At 44.3% G+C, this 24,170-nt stretch overlaps 1 protein-coding gene across 1 annotated transcript; it reads left to right on the top strand.

The window, feature by feature from the left end:
- Nucleotides 1-1,292: 1,292 nt before the first annotated feature.
- On the top strand, nucleotides 1,293-23,037 carry LOC109893325 (caveolae-associated protein 1-like). Its single transcript, XM_020486505.2, has 2 exons — nucleotides 1,293-2,165; nucleotides 20,043-23,037. Exons 1-2 carry the CDS (start codon nucleotides 1,656-1,658, stop codon nucleotides 20,892-20,894), a joined length of 1,362 nt encoding a protein of 453 aa, XP_020342094.1. The 5' UTR covers nucleotides 1,293-1,655; the 3' UTR covers nucleotides 20,895-23,037.
- Nucleotides 23,038-24,170: the final 1,133 nt, after the last annotated feature.

Below are 24,170 nucleotides of genomic sequence, written 5' to 3'. Positions count from 1 at the left end.
ACATTGCTTACAAATAGATTTCTATAAGGAGACGATATTAAGGTGGGGTCTGTTTGGTCTGTCTACCACCTCCTAAACATAAATAACACTTGGACAAATATGGCGGATAAAAGTCGTGTGTGTGCGTGTACTGCTATATTAAATTTAAAAATTAATCCATGTTTTTTAATAAAAAAATTTACCTTACTCCTAGTTTCTCATTTACATTTGTCATTTACAGGTTGGTGTCAAACAAGGAAATGGTTCCAATTGTTTTTCCACCATTCATTTTTCCCATAGGGGATTTTGAGAAATAATTCAAATTAGGTTTGTGTCTCGTGTAGGCTTACCTTGGCGTGACGTTTTGATGTAAACCGTGTAAATCTCTCTAGGACAAGGTGACTTTTATCAATAAATAACCCCTCAAAAATGAAATACTAATTAGCTGCTAATGTGGCTCTCATAAAGAACTACAAATGCCATGATGATCTGGATGAGACTGCCGAATCAAGGCAAAGGTTAAACAAAAAATACTATCTAAGTTTAACAATGAATAAATTGGCAAAATGTATTTAAATGGACAATTCTGTGAACTGTCTTGTCCAAGTTTTAAATTGACACAATACCTGTCAGCAAAGGTGTCAGCTAGAGATGACATGCAGGAGCTTGCAGGGATTTGTAGTCTTGCATGTCTACTTTGATACTAATTACCATTTTCAAATCTGAGAGTAAATAGAATATATTGATAAATTCACCTTGTCCGAGAGAGATTTATATGGCTATCAAAACATCATGTCAGGGTAAGCCTACACGAAGCACATCTCTTATTTTAAATGTTTCTAAAATTCCCTATGGGAAAAATTTATGGTGGGAAAACGACTGGAACCATTTCCCTGTTTGACCGCTAGGTTTTATGGGTATTATGACACCTCCACTGTTGGGCTCTATTCCCAGTTATAGAACATGTTTAGCCAAAACTCTATTCTGACTCAACCATGTGGTATGATATTTGAAATTACAGATTTGATTAAATTAATTATGCAAGTGACTGGAGTTTAAAACCTTGCACTTAATCTGTGCCAGTTTGTGCCATTGTGTGCATGTTTGGCTCTTTCCCCTGCCTCCCCTCTGGCAGTCCCTACCCCCTCGGGGCGGGGTCTGCCAGGCTCTGCCCAACCACTAGGGGTGGAGACAAGGGCTTGGGGTTTTTATACCCTCAGGCTGGGCAGGGGATGGGGTGGAGCCCCAGGAGCAGGGGGTGGGTGGGGTGGACTGGGGGCCGGCTGTAGGAAAGGAAAAGTTTGACTGGGTGGTATCATAGGGAGTCCTGTCATTTGAGTCAGGACACACATGCCTCAGCAGTGAGAGGCTCCACTCCCGTTGGTTGGCCAGCATCCCAGGGTAGACGCAAAGACAGAGAGAGAGAGAGAGAGAGAGACTGAGAGGACTGAGAATAAGAGAAAAAGGAGGAGAAGAAATACAGCAAGAAGACAAGTAGACTTGAAAGTGGGAAGAGGAAAAACGCCAAGGAAGTGGAAGTGTCCCTTCATAGAAAGGAAAAGTATTTGGATTTGACTTTTGGTCAGGGTGGCCCCTCAAAGTTTGTTCTCCCGGTAGTCTATTTTTATCCTGATTTTACGTGAGAGCTGAGCGGTGTGTGTTTGGACTTGACAGCCATGGCGGATCCAGCAGGCTTGCAGAAGGGGCGAGTGGCTCTGACCGAGGTGTCTGACGACGACGAGGAGGTGTCCCTGGTGGCCGCAGCGGTCCAGCCCGCCACCGACAGCGATGAAGACGACCTTTCAGAAGATGTGGACCTGGTGCTGGCCACGGGCACGGGCACCAAGAGTGAGGCGCAGGTCAACGGGGTCATGGTGCTGACTCTGCTAGACAAGATCATCGGGGTGGTTGACCAGATCCAACAGACCCAGAACGGGCTGGAGACCAGACAGCAGGACATGGAGAAGTCTGTTTCTTGCATCCAGGGAGAGCTGTCCAAGCTGTCCAAGAGCCACACTGGCACAGCCAACACCGTCAACAAGATGCTGGACAAGGTGCGCAAGGTCAGCGTCAACGTGAAGACGGTCCGCACCAACCTGGAGAAGCAGGCGGGCCAGATCAAGAAACTGGAGAGCAACGAGAATGAGCTACTCAAGAGACGACACTTCAAGGTTCTCATCTACCAGGTGAGAGTGGGAAACAGAGGGGTGTGTATTCATACCAACAGGCTCTGAGGCCAGGCTGAATACAGGTGTGCTATCTTTTTTTGACCAGTTTGCTACAGCAGGAAAATAATGCTGCTGGAACAGGAAATGTTAATTAATATGTGGATTATAATTAATGGACATGTTTGTAGGGGTTGATACATTTTTTGTTAGGATAAATCAAGTCTGACATTTTTTAAGTGGAAATTACAAGCTTTAAAAAAATCTTGAACACAATACAATTTATACAATGTTTGAGTGGATCAAAAGATGGATACACAGCCTCTTGTGTATGGTAGATTGTAACAGTGGGTTGTAGTAGGCTGCTTCAGATGTGAGGTGGAGAAAGCTTGTACAAGACCACTAGATTCCACCACAGGGTTGGGTGAATTCTCCATGATGCATGGGAAAATCATGAGCCGGTGCGAAATACACTCTGAACTTTATTATAACGTTACAGCAACTGTTTAAACATTCTCTCACCAGAGTGAGTGGCTCTTCACTCAAGGATGAGTTTACCCTAAACTGGTACTGCTCTAGCTGGTATACTTGGCCAAAGCTATTCGGCCTCAGGCTTTCCATGACTGGTGAGTTATTTAGACCAGTGAGGTATTTAGACCAGTGAGGTATTTAGACCAGTGAGTTATTTAGACCAGTGAGGTATTTAGACCAGTGAGGTATTTAGACCAGTGAGGTATTTAGACCAGTGAGTTATTTAGACCAGTGAGGTATTTAGACCAGTGAGGTATTTAGACCAGTGAGGTATTTAGACCAGTGAGTTATTTAGACCAGTGAGGTATTTAGACCAGTGAGGTATTTAGACCAGTGAGGTATTTAGACCAGTGAGGTATTTAGACCAGTGTTTCTTAGCTCCGGACCTTGAGAAAACCCAGCCATACACATTTTTGCTGTAGGTCAAGACAAAAACACCTGATTCAACTCATTAGAGGGCTTGATGATTAGTTGACAAGTTGATTCAGGTGTGCTTGTCCGGGGCAACAATACAAATGTGTTAGGAGGTACTCGAGGACTGGAGAAGAGAAACACTGATACAGGAGAGGAAGCTCTTGCTTGAGAGCCGAATGCTGATGCGATGGTGTAATTTATAATTTGAGATGTGTGTGTGTGTAACTTATATTTTCTACTAAAACATAATGTCAAAGATTTCAACATTGGAGTTATGTGCATGTATCCCAACTTAGGATTCAGCCCTTTCTGAAAAACTCCAAACACTGTCTACCAACAGGAAATTATATTGCACAGATTGGCTATGCATGTCAAGTGTGTTAGTTAGTAGTGATACTCATCTTAGTCCCACTGGACACATACTGGTTGAATCAACATTGTTTCCACATCATTTCAATGAAATTACGTTGAACCAACGTGGAATACATGTTGAATTGACGTCTGCCCAGTGCGGTAGTTTGTATGAATAATGACACATGGAGTGAGTTCATTGACCTTTCCCAGACCACAGTGTCTCATGGTTGACCAATGCGGCTAATGCTATATAAAGCCAGACCTGTGGGACCAAATCATAAGATGACACCATAAACACAGTAGTACCGGTGGCCCACATGTGATTAAACCAACGCCCGACCTATGACGACTGACTGTGACAGATAGTTGAAAGCCTCAACACAGTGTAAGATGAAGACGTCATTTTAGTCTTGAAGCGGTGCCATGCTGCCTATTCATCATGGCCTATCTGGCTGGAAAACCCACAATAACTCTGTGTGAATATAGAACTGTGGAAAGAGTCAACTCTACTCTACTATAAGTAGCTGTAGCCTACAACTATATGCTCCTCGCAGGGCTAACCAAGCTGCTTTCAAAGCGTTTCTTTTAATTCATTTGTATTTTTGTACTCACTTTCTGCATTACCATTGATTTCCAGAGTTATAATTTATTTGTTTACAGTATGCGCTTGGGGGTATTTAGCTTCGCTTTACCTAAGCGTATACAGTGAGTGAAGATACAGTACATATATTGTTTCATGCTCAATATAAACTTGAGTATGCCCTGGTATGCATTCCTACGTTCCCCCCTCACATGTATGGCTGTCTCTTTGTATTGCCCTCTCCATAGCAACCAGCGGGGGTACTTTTCCCCTGTGTCTCAATACAGAGTAGCCTAATTCCAGATTACCAGGCTGTATACCTCCTAGTCACACCACTCCAGTGTACATACATAAAGTCCTAGTCAAGCAGAGGGATTCCGTTATGATGAGTGAGGGAAAGGGAAGGGAGAGAGTGTGAATGAGTGGCAGAGAGTTGAGTCTGAACAGCCCCTCTCTCTGTGGCAGCCTGCTACTCCATGGGCTGGTGTTTTTTTAGCCTTGCGTGCTGCAATGTCTGTCTAATGGCTTGCAGCTGGCAGCCTCATGGCAGGGCGAGACTTTTGGTAGCTTGCAACCTGGCAGGGGGCAAGTTCAGTGATGTCTTGTCTCCTATTCAGACCTGGCTACAAATACATGTGCCTTTGAGTATTTGGTATTTCAAATACTTTTTCTGTGTATTTGAGGATTTTCTGATAAACAGCCCAAAACGAGTACTTTTCTTTGAGTATTTTAATGGTTATTTGTCAAAACCAAATAGTCTGCCAAATTGTATTTGACATTGTTTTCAAATACTTATTTCAAATACTATTTTCAAATACCTGTGTTAAATGCATGGGAGTGTTTTTGAGTAAGTGTTTTTGAGTATTTCAAATACTTTCAAAGTATATTTCCAAATGCATTAAAATATTAAACTAATTGTCTTTTCAAATAAAATATATCTGAATACTTACTTTGAATGCATGTGAAAGTAATTGAGATATTTTAAATTGTATTTCAACTAAGTTCTGCTCTTATTAGCTGGCATGATTGCAGTACAGTATATCAACCAGAGGAGAAGAAAGCAGAGGAAGGACCTATTTGGAAAATACATTTTGTCTTATGCCTAAATGATATATTTTGTCTTTTAATCTTTAAAAATGCCTATAGAGGAGGTCAGTATAATGCCTTATAAAACATTGACATATTTGGGAAGAGTGATTACCAAAGACCGCATTGGCTTGCGGTCTTATTGTCAGATCCCTGTCCTGGAATGTCCACTGTGGCACTAGGTTACATTATTGGCATTTAGCAGGAACCCAATCGGAGACGGCCGGTCTTAATAAATTACCTCAGTAAAGGAGGGCCCCCCTGCTGTTTGACACGCTGCTCCTATCGCCCAGTCCTGGATTCTGTCTGAGGCATTCTGACTTCTTTTACAGTCTGTGTGCGTGCGAGCAACCCAATGTGAAGTGAAAAGTATTACAACACTTTTTGGTTTCTCTGTTTACTGATGCCTTGTCATTTCCCTAAATTCATGCTTCATCAAGTTCCAAAAAAGCCATGGATGGAGCTGAAAATTCCTGTCACATTTAGTTCCTCATCCTCTCCATCACCTGTGCTTTGCCAATCAAAACAACTAACTAATACTTACTGTTGAACTGTTACTGTGTTAACCTTGACTCCCATATTACCCAATGCAATTTGACCCCTATGTTACTGAATGTACTTTCAGAATGGTGAATGCCACTGCTGTTACTGTCTGAACTGTCAACTGTGACTCCACTCCACACCACTGTAACTGTCTGAACTGTGACTCTACCAGTAGTCAGTCGTATGAACTGTGGCCTTCATGTTGCCGTAGTCCTACACGGTTCAGTCCCAGCTCTATTTATTGCCAGCAACTGCATGGTGTCGTGTTAAAGGATACTGGAGGAGCTCGGCCAGAGAGTGACAGCATGGTGAATCAACACTGGCTCTGAGTCAGGTTTCACTCCTTCCCACTGTCTCTGTGGCAAATGCTCTCAGCTCGTTGGTGTGTGTGTGTGTGTGTGTGTGTGTGTGTGTGTGTTTGGGTGACATAGGTCAAGCAGGAAAGATTCCCATCCTCTATTCGAGGACCCTAAGTCCTGTGAGCACTGCGGAGTGCTTACGAGAAAAGGTCTAAAACGTGCTTGTATCTCAATAGCCCCTCTTTGTCTTCGAGCCAACGGCGATAGCTGAGGCTCAGCTCTCCGCAACTAAGCCCAGTTGCAGCGAGGTCATGGCCTTGACTCCCTCCCCTCACTGTCTGACGACGTAGTGTTGGGGGAGGGTGAGTTAGGGGATGATGAGGATGACGATGGGATTAATCTCACGGAGATCCTCGAGATTACGATCACGTTCTCCCGCCCTCTCACGCCAGCTTACCTGACGGCCCAAGAGCAGTGGAGCTGCCCTTCCTCCAATAGAGTTTGGGCTCCTTCATACAGTATCTGCAAGCGGGCTCAGGGCCCGTCAAGGGACCTATACGACAGAAAGAGACTCCAGTCCCATACAGCCCTGATAAAGGAATTGCTCCCTGCGGTACCAGCTTGCCTCAGGGAAGCTAAGGGCATGTGGGAAAAACCCGTCACTAGCAGAATTCTTGCTAAGGGTACCCCAAGCCTGGACATACACAATATAGTTTTGGCAACTCTCCCATGGTGCAGCCATCACTGGCTCACCAACTCAGCCCCATGTGCTGTGTTACTAACGACACCAGCGCCTCACTGCCTCTGTTTTTCAGAAAACTAACATGGTCTTGGCCCAAGCATTTAGAGCTCTCAACCGGACCTCTTTATTGTTGAGTAATATCCGGCTGAGTTACTGGTGGAGGTGAGGAAGAAACTGAACTTGGAGACCCTAGACCCAGATGCTTGGGAGGAGATCTGTATGATTACAGACCATAGCATCCATGCCTCCTGTAGTGTCATCCTAGGATGTGGTCGTACCATGAGCCTAGTGGTGGTGGGAGAAATGACACTTTGACTGAGAATATCCAGCTTAACAGACAAAGGAAAAGTTGACCCCCTGGATGCCTGAGCGATACCAATCCTTTCCCTCTTCATCTTCGAGCCCATTGATGACCAGTGATTTCCCGGTTGGCAGTTATAATCCTGCTTATGACTAGTCCTGGCAGCTATCGTCATGCAGGGCTTATTTTTTGTATTTTTATTTAACCTGGTAGATTGACTGAAAACACATTCTCATTTACAGCAATGACATGGGGAATAGTTACAGGGGATGAATGAGTCAATTGGAAGCTGGGGATGATTATGTGGACATAATGGTATGAAGGCCAGATGGGAATTTAGCCAGGACACCAGGGTTAACACCCCTACAATGGGATCTTTAGTGACCACAGAGAGTCAGGACACCTGTTTAACATCCCATTCAAAAGACAGCACCCTACACAGGGCAATCATTCACTGCCCTGGGATAAAATAATTCAACCCAAGGAAACGGGGCCTCCTACTGGACCTCCAACACCACTTCCAGCAGCATCTCCCATCCAGGACCAACCCTGCTTAGCTTCTGAAGCAAGCCAGTAGTGGGATGTAGGGTGGTATGCTGCTGGCTTAGCATATCAGCAATTATCCATCCTCACTTGGAGAGAGTGGCATAACCAGTGAGAGAGAAGAAAAAACAGGCCTGCCAGATACTGATGCACACTCTCTGTTTTTGCAGTTTTTGTCGTGGAGTAGTGTCTATATCATTCCCCTGCTCGTAAGAGTGTGAGGAAGATAATTATGCTTGAGAATAACCAGACAGCGGGAGACTGGCTCCTTTTATGGTCTCTCACCACATTTTCCACTCTACCTGTCTGTCCCCAACAGACACATTTGATAGGTACTTTCGAGTCCTAGCAAACCCCACATGTGATACATCCATCATCAGAGAACTGGGGTTACGCAAATAACCTTACGTTTTCAACTGCTGATAGTGTCAAGTGTCAAGTCAAGTGTTCCATGTTCTGTCCGTGCATGTTCCGTGATTTGCCTGTGTGAGTTTGTGCTGGCGTCAACCACAGCTGTTCTTCTCTCGTGTGAGTACACTCTGAGAATAGTCACATCCTTTCATATTACTAGCATCAGGGAAACATACTGACAGGGATGCTTTATAATTAAACCTGGATCGACAGAAGAACACACAATCCACACACACAATCTCTCTCTCTCTCCTTTCTTTCTTTCTTTCTTTCTTTCTTTCTTTCTTTCTTTCTTTCTTTCTTTCTTTCTTTCTTTCTTTCTTTCTTTCTTTCTTTCTTTCTTTCTTTCTTTCTTTCTTTCAGCAGCTGACAGTGTTGTGGCAGCCTAGGGCAAAGCTACATCTCATGGCCCTCTCTCAACTTCAAATGTCCCTTGACCCATCTTCTATCACCCCACCCCCCTCTCTCTCTCCTCCTCCTCTACTCCTCCCCTCCTCCAGGGATGCTTCAGAGGTGTCTGTGGACCAAGGCCTTCCGCCCATCTGATCATTGCATTGAGGGTGTAGCATGGACTGTCAGTCCACTCATTCATCTGTTATTGAAGACTCAAGATCACCATACTTTGTGAGGATATGTGTGTCTATGATGGATGAGTCTCTTCCGCATCCCTGTACTGCTCTAGCACGGAGTCAGGGGACAGTGACAGTCCTGTATCACAGGAGACATCCAGCTTCTCAGTTACAGCTTGTGTCCCCCAGTCTCTGTCCCCAACCCCAGGCAAACATGGCAGCACTTCAGAACCAATTACCTCAAGCTTGTGACCCCTCTATGGTCTAGTCGGGGACTAACCTGTCCTCCAAAGACTCACTGTGATCACTGTGGGGGAACCGGGGAGGGGTGTGATGATAACGTACAGTAGGGTGGAGAGAGAGGGGAATGGAGAGGTAGACAGCAGACCAAGTTGGCACTGATTCATCCCCTTGGAATCTCCCACCTTCCCTCACTGTCTCTCACTCCCCTCCGGGTCAACCTTTCCTGTCATCCATACTCCTAGCCCCCCCCCCCCACCCTCCGGTTCCTGCAGCTTGTGGAGAGATGTCTGGCAGGCTCTACATTTCACTGTTGCGTGTCAGCTCTTCTGTAGAACACTGGCCGAGAGATTCAATTCTAGGGTCATTGTGCATTTGCGTGTGTGAAACGTTAGTTGACTGCCCCTCTCCCGCACTGTTCACATTTCTGAATGACACACTGACATGGTGTTATGTTCTATGTTGAGTGCAAATTCAGGAGTATTATATCAGTTTTGGTAAGCCGTTCATGTACAGTTTATTTGAAGTGTATCCCTTCATGCCCTTTCACCTTAATTACACTCACTTTATTGTTATTTTTGTTCTAAGATGTCTGCCCGAGTTTTCAGGGGATCCTAAATGTTGTATGGACAGAATAGAAGGAAGACCACAGCCATAATATGCCAGGAAAAAGGGGGAGCCCTCGTTTTGACAAGGAGATCCTACATTCTTGTATGTTTGCGTCAAATAAAATGTTCCTCTTCTTTCCTCCGGTGTGGGTTTTCCTTGAACATCCTGAGTTCACTCCAAACCACAGGCTCTCTCTGTTGGCTCTCCCTCCCATCATCACCATCTTTATCATGGCCTAGGAACAGACTGGAACAGCCTGGAGCCAGCTAGCTACATGGACTGTATCTATTGGCAAAGTGTAGCCGTCTGTGCTCCTCTAATGATTATCTCCCTCTTCTCTCATATCTGTTCTGGCTTTAGGATGAGTTCAGCCAAGAGCACTGAGCTGTCATTCATTTTGTTTTTCTTTCCTTTTTATACTTGGGAAATATCAAAAAGCGCTGCGATAGGTCACAGTATCATTCCCTGGCTTGAAAGGATTCTCTCTGCCTTTGTTCTAACTTGTGTAAAAGGATTGTGTATTATTTTAACTATGTGGTTCCACTCTTGACAAAAGGAGTGTATGCCTTCCCTTGTTAAGGTTCTTCGTGCTTCAAAATCACAGAATAGTTATTTTCTATTCTCTATTTTCTATTCTATTTTCTATTCTCTTGTCACAGTATTCATAGAGTTTATGTCCTAAAGAATGCAATGTATGCCTGATTTCAAATCAACCCCTGGCCCCTAACACAAGACACGGATATAGAAACAGATATACCAGACATGACTGGATAGGTTCAATCATTTAGCTCCACCTAATAACTCAGAGAGCTTGGTAGAGTTTCAGCCATATTGCTTTACACAGTTCCGTCAGAGCTAGGAGGGCTTTGCCGTGGTCTGGTCTGGTGGTAGTGCAGCGTGCCTCTAAAACCCGACTACATACACCCTTCAGCGGTGGTGGTTCTATCCACCTCTCTTCTGTCTTTCTTTACACCTCCCTCTACCATTAGAGTCCCCAACTAGATTCTGAGTGGATGATCTGGGGGACGGAACATAATTATAATAATTTGTAGACTGCAAATTGACAGAATGAAGCCCAAACAGATGGGCCACCTGTTGAAGACCCCTGCTCCACCCTATCACACCCGGTGGTAAAAGCTATTCTCCTTCTAATCATTTCTTTACAAAGATCAATGGGTTCATGAAGGTTGACAGATCTGTCTCATAGCTAGTATCTGGATGTCATGGCTGTGTGAAGGCTAGATAAGGGATTGGCTGATAGACAGTGTTACTCTTGCGTACAGGGTTTTATATCACTGCCAACCTGAACACAGTATATTACCCTGAAACCACTGTAGTGTGTGTCTCTTTGTCCATGCCTATTTATATATTAGTAGTAGACTTTACAGCTGGAGCACATGCAGCATTGTTAACAATGTGCATTTTGATGCTGTTGGGGGCGAGAGGTGGGGTCCTGTTGGGAAACAGCATCACTTGTTGTTGTGTCGTCTGACTCGCAGACCCACAAGACTGTTGTTTCCTGCTGACCGTTAGGTAATTCAGCTCTCATCCTGTCAATGAGTGCATGTGTGTGTACTTGTGAGCGAGTGTATGGGTCAAAGCCTTTACTCTTGCACTTGAGGACCAAATTAAGGGGACCAGATGAAGTCACTGTGAGCTGCACTTATTAAGAGATACAAACATGAACTACTCGTATGACCCAGACGTCTGCACGGGTCTCAACCACCCACTGCCCTCTTGGCTTACAGGCCTCGCTCCCACAACAGAAGACATGATTTGCCAGGCAAGCTAAAGGTCAGGGCACCTGTCCATCTGCCACTCAACGTTCCTGGGTTGGTCAACAGATATTTTGTTCCAATTCCAGTCAACAGAATTGTGGGAGCTGAGGCAACCACTGAAAACATGTTACTTACTGTACGTTGTAGCCTACGCTCTAGCCGTTACTTCAAAGGCCACTGCCAAGATCGTAATAACTCAGCCAAATTTTTCCGAAACCGTGTAAAAGAAAATCTGCTCTGGTGCTTTGATTATAAATACTCTTGCAACGATGTGGAATGGAATGGCGGAGGGTCCTGTTTCATAGAGTGAGACTTGATTTAGCCACCGGCAGCAGCACAGAACGATGGTGTCGGTGTATGTGTGTGTGTGTGTGGATGTGCCTCCGTGTTTCTGCATCTCTGTGTGTGCACACCTGTGTCTTTGTGATTGTGTGCGGCTATTCAGATGTCAACATCAAAACACAGTGCATAACATATGTGTATTCAGAGCGTGTGTCCTGCAGTTCCAGGTGCGGCTGTGTTAGCTGGTGACATGTGCCTGCTGCTCGGACTGTGTGTTCCTGGCACCGGCCTGTGAGTTATATCCTGTCACTGAGATCTAGGCAGGGCACTGGGTGGGTTATGGCCACTCATAACTCTGATTATTAAACTAGCAGACTGCACACAGAGGGCATTAGACTGATCAAGCTTTTAAAATGGTTTCTTATTAAGGAGCTTTCGTTGGTGGATGGAGGGTTTGACACTGGCTTTAGTTGTTATTACTCTTCCTATACTTCACCCTTATTAAGACACACCACTGCCTAGAACTACTTAACACCTCTCTCTCTGAGAGGGAAGACATTTAAGTGCAGGTAATAGAACTAATGCCTCGCACACAGGTATGTTGATGTCAACTATGCGATATGAACTTCAGCGGTAGAGATTCTGACAACTCTGGCATATCTCATAATAGGACATTATAATCAGTCGTCTCGGGTGGCATAACCTTCCACCAGAGGTGGACGAGGGGAAGGAGAACACGTTGGATTGTGTTGGTCCCAATAAACTCCAGGGATAGTCTGATAGTGTAAACCAAAACAGAGGCTGCCGCACACCTGACGAGCAGACCAAGAGCGAGAACAAAAGCTCTTTCTCGAATGTCAAACTTTTCCCATTAAAACATCCCCCTCCCTTCCCCAAGGATGTGCCCTTTAGATAAAGCAGAATCAGTTACGCAGTGGAGACAGTTAGAACAAAAGGCAGACTGACATGACGCAGGATTAATGGCTTGATGTGTGTCTTATGTTATTAGGCAGGAACGATGGCTCCATTAATCATTACTACAGCCCGATGCGATCTGATACAGACTTTATATCTAAACTGTCAACCTGGCATTAATGTTAGACGCTGGGAGCAGATCTCAGTACAGACATTACAGAATCACTACGTTAGAGAGTCAGACGTTCCAGTCCTACAGAAAAACATGTGGAAAGGCAAAGGTTCCATGGTGGCTGGTGATGCCATGTTGACAGTGGTTGTAGTTGTAGGGATTCCAGTGGCTGTAGTCATGGAGAGAGGTTGAGGGGATTGGCTGAGCCTTGGAAAGGGATATATCCCCGCCAGACTCCTGTGTGGTGAGGTCACACATAGCTCTGAAAGAAACCCCAAGGAACTCCCTTCCGGTGTCAAACAAGATGTACCATTACACCACAATTGTGCCCAAATAGAATACAGGGAACTTTTTCAACCTGGCTGTCTGGAATTCAGTTTGGAAAGGGAGAGGTCCTGGTGGCAAAGGTGTAGAGTGTATTTCCACTGCTTCATTTCATGTGAAGCCATCACAGTTGGGCTATGCTACATTGTTTGCCATAGTGGGATGGTGAGATCAGAGAGGAGCAAAACGTGTCATGGGTCATTACACAGAATTCCCTTTGTACTCCTCAACTGCATCATGATGGTGGTCATGAGCATCCTGGGGAATCCTCGAGGTAGACGGAACGAGAACCTGATCTCTGTGCCTTGGCTGCGTCTAATTGAACTAAAATAGTGAGCTGGGATGCATAGACTAACCCACTCCGTTCTGTAACAGCTTCTTGTAAATAACGATTCTCATTATAGTCTGGTGTTAAATGTGTTGAGCCCCAAAATACTATACCTATAGGAGGCTTAAGCAACGGAAATGTACAGTAGCCTGTAGTACATCAGCTGCTAGCACCATGTTTATAACTGCCAGGGGCCATCCACCCTCTGCTCCTGCCGTAGAAGGGGCCCAGATGGGTCATTGTGAAAGCTGAAGGCACAGCTGCATACTGCAGACTGGGGCTAGACAGGATCAGACAGCTGCCAGGGTGACTCACGAGGCATGCCTCTCATCTCTGCCCCAGGAGGAATGGGGGAGGGAGGTCACGGGCATCTGATTAAGATGGTAGTAGAGGTAATTTATTACAGATGTAGGATCTTAATTTGATTGCGCTTTTGTTACTGAGAATTGCCCTGCACAGCATGAAATGCAAACTTGTAGTATATTCAAGGCTTAAAAAGGATTGTAATTTTCATTTTAAAATGTCAGACTTGATATTCCCTATCGGAAAATGTATCAACCCCTACAAATAAAATGTAAATTCATTATAATCCATATAATAATTCACATTTACTGTTGCTGAACGATTATTTTCCTGCTGTAGTGAACTGGCTCATATTAAGATCCTACATCTGTAGGTAGATGTCAATTTCCTAGTCAAACCCAAGTAGCACCTCTTACCTCACTAGGCTTCATCTCTTGTTCTTGTGAAATATCTGATGCATGTGGGAGAGTACCAGAGTAAAGGGTTGGCATCAATCCTAATGTCATCCAAACATGTCCTCATCTACATTCCCAAAACTTTTGTTGTGAAAACCTTCAGTTCCATCCAAAAGGGCATGGACGGTAATTTACAAAACAATTTAGTCTGTGACATTCCTTATCTACAACAATTATCAAATCCACATGACATTTTTGATAGGTCATGAAAGACAGACAGACATTAATATTAGGTTTATTTAATTGACGTTATAAAATGCTGATGTCATAGGACTGTGACTGATATCTAAGGAGAGAGAGTCTGAGAGTGTGGCTTTGTGTTGCAGAAAAGGGGCCCTGGGCTGGCTAGGAGACGAAAGAGTGCCCTTATAGCCATAGCTGCTAGAGTTTTTAGCTGTGGTTTGGACAACTGTTTGCTCTGTTGTCATCCATGGCAACTAGTGTGTGCCTAATAATGATCCGCAGTGCCTATGAGTCAGAGGCAGAACACTCAAACTCAGAGAAAAATAACCAAACTAGAAAGCCTTTTAAGGTTTAATAGTAAAATGCTGCATTCAGGTGCCAAAACAGGATAGGCTTCATGTAGCATCGATGGGGACTGCAAGACTTTAAATGTTAAGAGGCCTGTTTACCACTGCACCTTCAACTTTCCTTCTTCTTCTCTCTCCCGCTCTAATAAGTACACACACACTCTCTCTCTCATTCACTCTCTCTCTCTCTTTCTCTCTCTCTCTCGCTCTCTCTTTCTCTCTCTCTCTCTCTCTCTCTCTCTCTCTCTCTCTCTCTCTCTCATTCTCTCTCTCTCTCTCTCTCTCTCTAATAAGTACACACACACTCTCTCTCATTCACTCTCTCTCTCTCTCTCTCTGTTTCCCTCAGAGAGACGACTCATGAGCAATAGACTTGCCTGGACTCAGCACCCTGAATAGGATACACTGTCATAGCCAACACACACTGTACACAAACACACACAGTAATGCACATAGAGATTTACAGATACTCTTGTTCCACATACACACAAACATGCGTGTGCCGCACGCACACACACGCACGCGCGCGTGCGCAGACACACACACACACACACACACACACACACAGTGTAACCAGTGCTAAATCTCCTCCATCTGCCAGCTTTTCCATGAGCTGTAATTCAGGCCCCCCCCAGGCCACTCTCCCTTTCGAGCCGAGCAAAGAAAGAGACATTAACAAACAGAGCTCCCTCTTTCTTTCTGTGAAGACTCACACACACTCAACCAACCACATTCTCCACAGGCACTCCTTCAAGCATAGTAGCGTACACACTCACATGTAGACCAGACTTTTCCACGGCTAGAGTGGGAGGAGAGAGGAGGGTAACACAGGGTTCCCTCTCTCTCTCATTAATCACACACAGGGAGAGCTACTGATGGCTGCGAAGACGTGCATTTCCTTTCCTACATGATTTTAATCAGGCTGCGTCGGGGCACCACCTCGAAACAGGAGATGGCGATGCCCTCAATGATGTAGCGTCCTACGTTTGGATGACTTCCCCAGAATGCCCGGCTGAGCAGTTTTTCCATTGCCTGCAGCCTCTTCCTGTTCCAGACTTCACAGCTCCTGATTGTTATTCTGCAGTGAGGCTCTGAGTGAAGGTTCTGAGAGTCAACAGGGTCTGAGTCTGGAAGAACCAAGGGCTGGTTGGGGGAAAGAGCTTTTTAATGGGTCCTAGTCTAGACATAGTGGCTGGCTGGCATCAGAGAGAACTGCCCTCTCAATTTGTTCTCTCAGTTTCTATGTGGCATTGTACCGAGGTGGGCGAGGCACCCATCATCTCATTATATCACCCCAATGGAATCAGTGGTAGGCCAGGCCAACATGCTGCTTAGGGGTAATGTACTGTTTAGCTATAGCAAGACTGTTGATATTAGTATGATGATGACAGTTATGTTCTGAATCTAATCTGTCCCATAGAACACAGTACCGTAGCGTTTTCGTTCATCCGATGGTGTCGCTGGGGTGTCATCATCCTCCATAGTCTTTTATCAGGCTAATCTTCACACCCCACCTGGGGCGATATTCCACAATGGTGGTTGCCGTGGTGACATGCTCCTGTGTTTATCTGTTGCCCTGTTGAGGACTGGGAGGAGAGGCTAGGAGGGGAGGGGGCAGAATGTTACAGTGGCTAGTAGCCAGGGAATGGTGGATGGAATCCGGAGAGAGGGAAAGGCGAGCCCGAAATAAACACACACACTGCAAGCAGAGTAGGACACAGCACCAGATAAGGAAGCGATGGTCATTTTATGATAGGTTCCACTAGTACCATTGTGAACGTCAGACCAGCACAAGGATTAATAAGGGGAAGGGTGTGGTATTGGTTAATGCCGATGCAAAAATACAGTATATGAAACGTATGAACATACTATCTGCCTGGCAGTGATGAGGTATGATGTTCAGTATGTCAGAATAAACCAAAGTACGGAATTCAAAATCACAACTTGTCTCAGAACATATGTTGCAGGCTTGAACATCACATTATCCTGTTTAACAGTGCACGCTGCTCCAGTCAAGTACTTTTTAAAATGTATTTCATCATTGCAAAAAACACTCACATCTCCCCCGGTACAAGAGTAATGAAAGCTATCACAAAAAGCCTTGGCTTTGCATGAGCTGTGACCCCGAGCTGCTTGTTTGAACCATGATGAAGCAAATAGAAAGTGTCAAGGGATTGTTGCCTTGACGATAACAAGGGGAGGAAGGAAAGTGATACTAATTGAGGTGGAGGAGGGCTAGATGCTCTGGGAGTACACCTACACAGGAAGGAACAAATGATAAAGAACGATTTAATATGAGGTAACAGCAGGGTGGAGAGGTAGGAGAGGACAATGACTACACCTTTCATGAGATGTTAAAGAAACATTACAAACCTGCTTTCATGTGTCACAATGATGCAAATCTCCACCTTTAACCTTATTACTGTGACGGGTTGCCATGGCATTGTTTTTACATTGGCAGTTCCTGACCGAATTAGTTGATTAAAGCGATACAGATCTGTTCCATCGCAGTGCCTCAAATTATGCCCAACTCTGTCAACAGGCCAAACTCAGCTAACGGACGGATTATCTCCCCCAGCCATCGCCTCAGGAATCAATAAGCAGTGTGATTACGCAACACATTGCAAAGTAGACAGGGAAAGGGGAATGTGGAGATGAGCGTTTTATTTTTAGGCAGAGGAAGAGAAATGGAGAACACACAAAGCAAACATGGGGCCTCACAAGTGGCACAGTGGTCTAAGACACTGCATCTTAGTGCTAGCTGTGCCACTAGAGATTTTGGGTTCGAATCCTGGCTCTGTCGCAGTTGGCCGCGACCGGGAGACCCATGGGGCGGTGCACAATTGGCCCAGCGTCGTCCAGGTTAGAGGAGGGTTTGGCCGGCAGGGATGTCCTTGTCCTATCGCGCCCTAGTGACTCCTGTGGCTGGCCGGGCGCAGTGCACACTGACACAGTTGCCATGGTTGCCAGGTGTACTGTGTTTCCTCCGACACATTGGTGCAGCTTCCGGGTAAAGTGGGCATTGTGTCAAGAAGCAGTGCGGCTTGGCTGGGATGTGTTTCGGAGGACGCACGGCTCTCGACCTTCGACTCTCCGTACGGTAGTTGCAGCAACGAGACAAGACTGTAATTACCAATTGGATACCACGAAATTGGGGTAAAAAAAACCTTAGAAGTAAAAAAACTAAGTTGAGATGAGCTCACCAACCCTCAGATAACACAGACTCAGTTGTGATTGTTTCACTCCCTGATTACAAGCCGACCTATCCCCATTCCCCACAATGATCTCAATGTGAGATCACACACATACGGCAGGGGAGAGAGGAAGGTGACTCAGTTCAGACAATCAGGACTGGGCCAGTTTCCCAACATTATATCTGGACAGTGTGTACAGAGACAGAGAGAGTGTCAAGACAGACAGGGTTAAAGAGTTTAGAGAGAGAGAGAGAGAGAGAGAGAGAGAGAGAGAGAGAGCGATAGAGAAGCAAGAGACACTTGAAGAGATAAGTGATACTATAGAATTTTACAGAATGAGTGAAAGTCAAATGTAAACACAATCTTATAAGTCACATGGTAACACGAGGCACAGTAATACGAGGAATAAAATAAAATACAGAAGAATGGAGCTATATAGAGGGAGTACCAGTACCTGATCAACAAGGTAATTGAAGTAGATTTGTACATGAATGCAGGGTAAAGTGACTAGGCATCAGGATAGATAATAATAAGAGTAAATTAAAGAACAGAGTAGCAGCAGCATATGTTGAGTGTAAAAGGGTGTGTGTGTGTAGTGTAGTGTAGTGTAGTGTGTGAGTGTACATATAGTCTTATGAGTGTGCATAGAGTCAGTGGAAAGTGTTAAGTGTGATGTGTGATGTGAGCAGTGCTATGATGGGACAGGGCGGGGCAGTGACAACAAAGACATAGCTATCTCTATGGGATGCAGGGTCAGAGGGGTATGCTAGGATTAGCATAGGGCATTAGGAGGGATAACATCCTCTGCATATTCCTGGTCTCCCTCAGTGGATATTCAGCAATACAACATTTCTCTAACATTGTGAGAGAAAAAAATCACTGAGACGCTGAGTGAGTGGCAGCTGTCAGAGAAGCATAGGTGTCAAGGGATGTTTTGGACAGATGGGTTGTGTGTGAGTATTTGTGAATGTCAGTATGAAGTACTGGTTTTAGGAACAGACAATGCCTTATCTGATGTGGCATCCCTTTACCGGCTGCTAGAACTTTCTTGTCCTCTAGATGGAGTGCAAGACTGTATGATCCAGTCCATTGGAAATACTGAGAACATTTGCAGTTATTTTGGTTATACTAGAAACTAGTGTCAGGGTCTTCTCAGCCAAACTAATTGGTAAATGTTCAGTACACAAAATCAGTATAATCACCAACAGCTTGTGAAAGAGCATGTCATACAGGTTTGTATGGTGCCAAATATTGAAACTAGCATACTGAGCCAACTAGACACAAAAGCATTTCCTGCTATTGGTAAACTACCTCACTGCACACTCCTACCTCGCTGAATCATTGCGATAACTGTGGTAAATGTTCTCCTGGTGTATCTCATGCATACATACTCCCTCTCTCTCTCTCTCTCTCTCTCTTTCTCTCTAATAGGCTTTTCAGTCTTAGTGAGTGTAAGGATGGATACCTACAACCTTTCAAATGTCACTGGTAGTCCTACCTCTTTACAGCTCATCTCAGTAAGCATATTACATAACCTAACCCTTTGGTGTGGTTATCACACAACCGGCAGGGAAACACATAACTAGACATTTGACTTTCAATCTGACTAAAGTCTCTCACTCTTAAATGTTACATCAGTCACAGTCTGCAGGTTCACATACAAACAGAGGTTTCAGGCAGACTTTATTTAAAGTATTGTAGTCATTCATTCTAGGGTACATATGGAAAGTCTGCTATTGGCTGGACAGTATTTCATTGTCTGTGCTGATTTTGGAGTCTTGGTCAGTTTGTATTGTATGACCACTAGATGGGGCTGGCCACCAGTAGCAGTCATGTTTCATATATTTTTGTATGGACTGATAAATATAAAGTTACATATCTGAGGCAAGCCATGAAGATGAATAATTTATCACACACAAATGTCAAATTTCATTTCCATCTCAGAGCCCACATTCATATGAATTGATATTAATTCATTTTCTCTGCCTCGGGCTTTAACGTGACACTTCAATATAATCTCTATAATCATGCAGTCAATTTGAAAATGTGTGTATATATATATTGGACAAATTCCATTCTGTGAACACATTGTTCCCTATGAATGAACACATTAGGATGGGAACAGCTTATCTCCCTCAGAGCACTGATATATAATGAGGTAGATTTAATATTGTCTTTGCAAACTCATGCTTGAAAACAAATCAAATATAAAACGGTAAAACAGAGTAAAGAAATATGTAATACTGTCCTAGTCTATCAGCTGGCTGCAAAACAGGATCTGCTGCGGTTCTTTTGACCCTAACTGGAGCCTTAAACATAAACGTTCATACTTATCTTGTATGTTGACTCTTCCTGTTGTCTAACCTCATCCACTCTCTCCTTTGTGTCTTCACAGGATGAGAATAAGGCCGCTAAAGCCTCTCTAAAGTCATCCAAGGTGGCAGAGAATGTAGCTGAGGGCTGCTCTGTGGAAGGGGGACTGGAGCAGATCCCTGAGGAGGGGGGCGAGGCGGCGCTCACTGGCCTCAACTCAGACGAGGAGGTGGAGATCGAGGAGATCATCGAAGAGTCCCGGGCGGAGAAGATAAAACGCTCCAGCAAGGCGCGCGTGGACAACATCAAGAAGGCCTTCTCCAAAGAGCAGAGGGAGAAGAGAGCGCAGAAGACCAAGGACAACCTCGAAAAGACCAAGCAGAAGACCAGGGATAACCTGGAGAAGACCAGGCAGAAGACCCACGACAAGCTGGAGAAGACCAAGCATAGCCTGGAGAAGAAGATGGGCAAGCTGGGCAACAAGATGACCCCCAACATGGAGCGGAAGGAGAAGCTAAAGGGCTCCAAGGAGATGTTGAAGAAGTCTTTGACCCCCGACCACACCGTCTACGCCCGCTCCAAGACGACCGTGTACCGCGTGCCGCCCTTCACCTTCCACGTGAAGAAGTTCCGTGATGGAGACTTGGAAGTGGTGCACACAGAGGGCACAGAGATGGTGGAGGTGGCCGAGAATGAGGCCCTGCAGGCAGGAGAGGGAGATGTGGAGGTGGAGGAGCTGGTAAGAGTAGTAGACACCCCAGAGATGGCTGCTGTCCTGGAGTTGGATGAAGAGGAGGAGGAGCTGGTGAGAGTAGACACCCCAGAGATGGCAGCTTTCCTGGAGGTGGCTGAGGACCAGGTGGCAGAGCATCTGATCAGGCTGGAGAGTAAGCTCCCTGTGGTGAAGACAAGCATGAAGACAACCAGCAAATAACTCTGTCTACAGGGCCCAGCAGGATTGGAAGAATAATATGATAGAGGGATGAGGAGAGTAAAGAAGAGGAGAGAAACATACTACATTTGGATGACAGTGACACAGCATGCATGATAAGGACTATCAGGACAGTGTTCACAATCTATTCATCTTATAATAAAAATAATAATAAGATAATATGCCATTTAGCAGACACTTTTATCCAAAGCGACTTAGTCGTACGTGCCTAAATACATCTTGTTTGAGAAAAAAAAGTATTACTCACCAGGAATTACTTTCAATGTAGTATTTGCTGTTCTAGACAAGAACAACAAAACACTTTAACCAAGGCTCGCATTTTTGTTTCTTCCTTACATCTTTTCTTGTCTTTGTGAATGACTCTGGTTGGTCTAGTCTGGGATATTGCTTGTTGATATAATTTTGTTTATTTTTTTGTTTTTGAAATAGAATACCCACAATGCGAATGGAATAAATAGTAGTTGCTATTGTGATTTGATGTCCAATAATTGCTAACGTAGGATATACAGTACATAACAGTGTATATGGAAATATCCCCCCTGGGCACAGACGTCAATTCAACATCTATTCCACGTCCAACGTCATTTCCTTGAAATGATGTGGAAACAATGTTGATTCGACCAGTGTGTGCCCAGTGTTGGGGTGTCTTGAGATTTTTTGATTTGATGGTCGATGGTCATGTGATGTGCAGGTCAGAGAAATTAAATTTTGACAAATGAAGAGTAAGAGCACAAACTGGAAACATCTAAAGATGGTTTCAACGTGCATGGGGAGTGACACAGGGGACCCTCTTTTCCTTGGCTGAAGAGTTTACAGATCAGTTAAACAAATGTTCACAGCCATTTTGAGCAGCCAGATTTCTACTGTATGAGTGGGCATACAAGCTCTGTCAACATGTCAAGGTTTTGAAAGGACGAGATAGATAAGGATAAAGATTAAGCTAGTTTTCATTTTTCTTAGAGGAGCACTATGAAGCTTTCATTTCTGATCAACAGTGTGGCCCTAATGGTTGATTGTTTTCATTTTGGAGGACCGAGAGGGAGGGTCATGGCAAATGCAATATTAAAAAGACGAGGAAAAGACTCACTGATTGGCATAAATGGAACTATTTTTGTGCGTGTGTAACGTTTCAGCCACAAATCTTGAGCCAATCAGGGAAAAACTAGTGTACCTTTAAATGATGTTATGGGGTGGATGGATGCCAGGTGTGTAAAGTAATCCTTCTCTTTAATTATTTCAAAAGTTTTTCGCGTAAAGAACAGGATCGCAACAGATCCTATTTTTTGGGTTTTGAAACGGAGAACGAGAAGGACGAAGGATTAGTGACGACTTGAAAGAGATCTGAATTTAATTGCATAGTTTTGCCTTCCTTTTTTGAAAGAATGTTTCATCAAGTTTTTAAGTTGTACTATATTGTGATATCTGGAAAATCATTATCTTACTCTCAGTTTTAAGTTACCAGTGTAACCACCAAAACTACCTGGTTGTTACTAGGGCAGGTCACTGATGACAGGAGAATTACATTTTGAGTCGTCTTTTAATCAAAGGTTCCTAGTGCCGTCGTTCTGTAGAAGTTAACTTGTTTCCCTGTTTTTCCTCTCTCACTGTGCTTACATGATAATGTTCATAAAAATACAAATACAAAAACATGTTTAATTGTACTGACACACATTGTACAAATGTATGCATGTATGCTCACAGTGCTACAAGAATCATGCCTGTACTGTACATATATGCTATAATAAGCACAGACATAACTGTGTTAACCTGCCACGTTACTGTTACTCCAGAGGCTTCTCTCCTGGAAGAGGAGTCTGTCTGAGATTGACAGAGCCTTGCTTATTGAATCTATCACCATGGCCACAGCTAACGACAGGATATATCCAGCACTTCACCTGGACTGCATTGGGTGCTGTAATTGTGGGGAGACAAAGGAGAGAATCTTGTAGGAACCCCTCCAGCACATGTCAATGTCCCAGGTGACAGTTAAATGAAAATCTATAGTGACATACAGAAATGTAAGTGCTATCCAATTTTGTTTGTGCCGGCAGCAAATTACAAGGGATCGTGAATGACATGGCAATGTTACAAAGGTGAACAAATAAAATACATGTCCGTTCCTGGACCTCAGTCTCTGTCTATTTGAATTACTTGTCAGCTTGTTTGTGCCTGTGTGGCCTGGCAAGGGTCTGATATAGGGAGACGATGGTGATTAGAATAGATGATTTGAGTTTGACGTGAAGTAAGACCAGTAAATGCAATACAAGCTAAAAGATGTTGTCTCGTATTCTTTATCTACCTACAAGACATGCCTCTGGAAAACAAAGTAGTGAGACTATGTAAAGAAGGACAGAAAACACATGTAGAAAAGCTCCAGAAGGCTTTTCTACGTGTCTCCATAGCTCTCTGTGTCTGACCAACCTTGATGAAGGGGCCGGGGTAGGGAGGGGAAGTCTCTGTGGAGCACCATTAGGATAATCAATGAGGCAGGAATCTGATTAAGGAGAGTGCTTCCTCTGAGGAGAGTGAGACGGAACACAGAGAGAGGACGTGTGTGTGTGTGTGTGTGTGTGTGTGTGTGTGTGTGTGTGTGTGTGTGTGTGTGTGTGTGTGTGTGTGTGTGTGTGTGTGTGTGTGTGTGTGTGTGTGTGTGTGTGTGTGTGTGTGTGTGTGTGTGTGTGTGTGATAGAGAGAGACAGAGACAGAGTGAGGTGGGGGGGCAGGGTGATCATGTGGAGGGAGAGGTCAGTGCAGACAGAAGGAGAGATGATGCAGTCAAAAAGCAACCTAAGTTATTCCTCAAAAAATCTGTAGGTCTTTGTGCAGTTCATATTTTGTGTTTATGGAGATACAAGCAGTGACCGCTCATCTTTCAACTGTTTATTTATTTATTTGCCATGTAGTGTAGTCTCGCAGCATTGTCAGTCAATATGCAGTTTTTTGTAAAATAATCAGACAAACTACTGCAGGTTACCAGGGTTGGGGCCAATTCCATTTAAATTCCAGTAAATTCAGAAAGTAAACCAAATTACAATTCCAAATGTTCCTAATTGAAAAGCATTTAAGATCATTTGAATTTCAGTGTACTTCCTGAATTGTCTGGAATTGAAAGACAACTGACCTCAACCCTGCAGGATACTGTACATATCCTGATTACAAGTATAGAGAACGTGAACTGAACTGAGATGATGATATCTCCCTATTGTTATGACAGATAAAAAAATGAAGCTTGCTTTTTCTGTTGAATTAAATGACTAT

This window comes from Oncorhynchus kisutch, linkage group LG6 (assembly GCF_002021735.2).
Source record: "Oncorhynchus kisutch isolate 150728-3 linkage group LG6, Okis_V2, whole genome shotgun sequence".
Lineage (NCBI taxonomy): Eukaryota > Metazoa > Chordata > Actinopteri > Salmoniformes > Salmonidae > Oncorhynchus > Oncorhynchus kisutch.
Note: the sequence above shows the minus strand (reverse complement) of the source record. Positions and strands in the feature narration are given on the sequence as shown.